The sequence below is a fragment of the Ceratosolen solmsi genome, unplaced genomic scaffold (assembly GCF_000503995.2).
Source record: "Ceratosolen solmsi marchali unplaced genomic scaffold, CerSol_1.0 scaffold29, whole genome shotgun sequence".
Lineage (NCBI taxonomy): Eukaryota > Metazoa > Arthropoda > Insecta > Hymenoptera > Agaonidae > Ceratosolen > Ceratosolen solmsi.
In genome coordinates, this window is record NW_011948417.1 from 2,343,907 (window position 1) to 2,347,519 (window position 3,613).

General features: G+C 20.6%; 1 protein-coding gene across 1 annotated transcript; it reads right to left on the bottom strand.

Moving 5' to 3' along the window:
- Positions 1 to 791: 791 nt before the first annotated feature.
- Positions 792 to 2,460, bottom strand: LOC105359967 (turripeptide Lol9.1-like). The gene is made up of 4 exons (XM_011496738.1): positions 2,426 to 2,460; positions 1,934 to 2,098; positions 1,114 to 1,172; positions 792 to 812 (listed from the first exon to the last, which is right to left on the bottom strand). Exons 1-4 carry the CDS (start codon positions 2,445 to 2,447, stop codon positions 792 to 794), a joined length of 267 nt encoding a protein of 88 aa, XP_011495040.1. The 5' UTR covers positions 2,448 to 2,460.
- Positions 2,461 to 3,613: the final 1,153 nt, after the last annotated feature.

The following is a 3,613-nucleotide window of genomic DNA, read 5'->3' on the forward strand; positions in this document are numbered from 1 at the left end:
TTTATAAATACAAAATTTAGAAATATATGAAAAGGAGAACTATCATACTTTATCTGATATTGTATAGGCGATGCTTTGTAATTATTTACATGAATTCATCAATAATGTAGAGTTATACACTAAATGTTGATTTAATCATAAACGCTAAGGAACGTTGAAAAAAAATAAAAATTAAGCAAGAGAATTCATGGTTTTGAGATCAGTGTGTGCACCAATACCATCAAGGTCATGAAAGACTTATTATAACAGTACCAATAAAGACGACACCAAATTATTTGTTCACCTTCAAGTTGAATATAACACTATGCCGATTTATATTTATGTTACGCCGAAATACGAATCATTCATATGAATGAATAAGATATTCTGGTCAATGATCAGCATCTCTATTTTACTAAAATATAATTTAAAAAATGAAAATTTACATGAAAATTTATATTAGAAATTCTATAACACTTTTTTTTTGTAATTAATATATCAATTTATGTAACAATATAAATATATATCAAGTATATAGTACTATAATGCATTAAGCAGTACGTACTTTAAACTATCGTTTGTTACATATATTATTCTATTTATTTTCACAAAGTAGTAACAGAATTTTACAATTATATTATACAATTTATAATTTTAGAAAATAACATAAAACTAGTAAATGATAAAGATAAATAATAAAGTTACAACACAATGAACAAATTAGTATACACTATTGACGTGCATTATTTTGTAACTATGTTAATTCATAATTTTGTCACTATGTTAATTCATAATTTTGTCACTATCTTAATTCATACATCGCTGTGACATTTCTAATGACATATAAATCAGTGAAATTAATAGGAATACAACAATAAACCTTTTTCTACTATCGAAATGAAAATTATTTATTTTTAATTTAAGATATTTACTAATATATTTTATAATACTTAGCTATTTATAAAATATAAAATTCTACTAATTTTAGTAAAAAGAATAACATTTGTAAGATAAATCATTTAATATTTATTGGCTTATTATAAATATAAAATTACAATTATAATTCCAATAAAACGAATTGCCAGTAAAATTATTCTTCTATAATAACGAACATTTATTTAATTAATTAATCACAGGATTATTTGTTGTTGTTAAGTCTCCTCTGCATACTCCTTTATACGCGATCTTGATATCTAATAAAAATGAAAATTCAGTAATAAAATATTGTGTGTAATTAAAATATTTGTATGACAACAATATATTGATTTTTGTGTTTGATATAATAGCTAAAATAATTTATATATTTACAATTGAATGTGTGATTTGGTACGTGAATGTTTATTAATGTAGAAAACGATTGCTTTTAAATAAATTTCATACGTGAAGTGTTAATGTGATTTTACTTGAAGCTTGTTAAAAATGTATAAACTTGTATGCATTATTTATTTCCAAAATGTACTAATAAAATCTTTTTAATCTTTGACCTTATATATTTATGTAGTTAATTAAAAAATATGCCATAAAACTAATATCTTAGTTTAAAATTTGAATACCAGATAATAGAAAAGATCTTATTATTGGGAAACGTAAATAACTTACAGAGATCTAGATTAATTAGATAGATCTTGGAAATTTAAAATAAACTCTTGATAATAATATTTAATAAAGTTTGAACCTCGGAATTATAAGAATAATTGATAAATATATATATATATATTATTAGGGAGTTGAAAGTATGTAACTTTTACTACTACATGACATTTAAAATTGTCTACATGTTAGTTGCAAAAACTTATAATTAAAAATGTAATTAAAATAATAGTATTGATTAAGTAATTTACAATTCTTCTAAATTTTTTTTTTTTTAATTTCAATGATTGAATAGATAGTAAAATACCCTAATATATTCCTTTATTATACAAAATGGTGAGATATAAATTAAATAATCACTAACTTGTTCCAAAGCAAAAATTTTTGCATATCAATTCCATTGGATTCGCATATGTAATTCCGTCTGTTCCACATACTGGATGCCATTCAATAATTCTTCGGCACTTGCAAGGTGCTTCAGTCGTTACTTGTGCAAATACATTTAATACCATCATAAGTACTAAAAATACTAAAAACATTTTGTTTAATTCGATAGAACTTAATAAATGAAAATTGATATTTAATATACTAATTAGATTTTTTATAAGAAATCACATAAATGGATAATTTTTGGTAATATTACTTTTAATACATTCTAATAAATAGTAAGAAAGTTTTGTGTAAAGTAATTTCTAAAGTACTTTCAAATATAAATTTTTTAGTTTAATTTTAATATTAATATTGTAGATTACTGTTTGTATGATAAAATATATTTAATTGAAGACAATAATATATATATATATATATATATATAATTTGATAATAAAGAAAATTCGAATTTAAATAATTCACTTACTATTGAGAATAAGGAAATTCATATTTCAAATTGTTCTTTAGGTAATCGGATTAATCCAAGATCTCAAAAATAACAAAATTGTCACACTGATTTTATAGATTTATAAATGAAAATAAACGAGCCTAATTTTATAAATTGTGATTTAATTTGGTTATTCTACTGTTCTTTTAATATACTGACTACATATTATTATACATGTCATATGTATTGTACAAATTATGATAAACAATTTTTATTTGATTTTACTGATTATACAAAATTAGTATAAAAATATTTATTAATTTTTATATAATTGAATTAACAAAAAAAAAGAAAATATATATATATATATATATATAACATACGTCATCTACATTATTCTAAAGTGATAAGACATAAATTATGTAAAACTTATCTAAAATTAAATATATACATAAGATAAATATTATTATTTTAAATATATTGACTATTTTAAATATAAAATATCTTTTTATACGTTATTCTGTCATATTTACTGAGTTACTAAACAAGGGTTTATTATATGCCATTCAATAGAATTAATATTATTTTACACAATAAATTTATTTTATGATAATCAATAACTGACCTTTAATTGTTATTAATTATTAAGTTACCTATCAAATAATGTATCTTGATTTGAACAGCCGCAATTAAATGATTTACTTATTTTGTTTAAAATTCTTAATTAACAAGTTCTATTATATTCATAGGATATTGTATGGTTAGTCAGACAAATCTTCAACATTCCAATACAAAGTGAAAGAAGTATAAATTAATTTTTTGTCGCCTTAAAAAATTCCATTGAATACGTCTATTCTTATTTAACAAGATCAATTACAATGTAATCTCTGATCAATCGCATTATTTATTTGATGCTTAGATTTTATATTCAATGTACTTATTCTATAGGATGTAGTAATAATTTCATCAAATTGGTTATTTACTTTTTCATATTATAATTTCTCTTTATGAATACTTTATGTGTTAAGACTCTATACTCTATTGAAATATTGTTTTATTAAAAAAAAATTTTGATTATAACGAATAATAATTGTAATTATATTTTTCTAATCTTTGCTATTGTATTTATAGTTATGTGAATAGTTTAATTATTATTTACTAGTTAGTTTGAGAGAAATAATATTTAAGAATCCTTTACGTAAAAATAAAAATATTGCAATATAGTCT

Excerpts from the sequence above, each read along its gene's own strand:
- LOC105359967 (XM_011496738.1), bottom strand. The coding sequence starts at position 2,447 with ATGAATTTCCTTATTCTCAATA. Across the intron at positions 2,099-2,425 it reads GAATTTCCTTATTCTCAATA|TATTTTTAGTACTTATGATG; the intron begins GTAAGTGAATTA and ends AAATGTTTTTAG. Across the intron at positions 813-1,113 it reads TAACAACAACAAATAATCCT|AAATGTCACAGCGATGTATG; the intron begins GTGATTAATTAA and ends ATATGTCATTAG.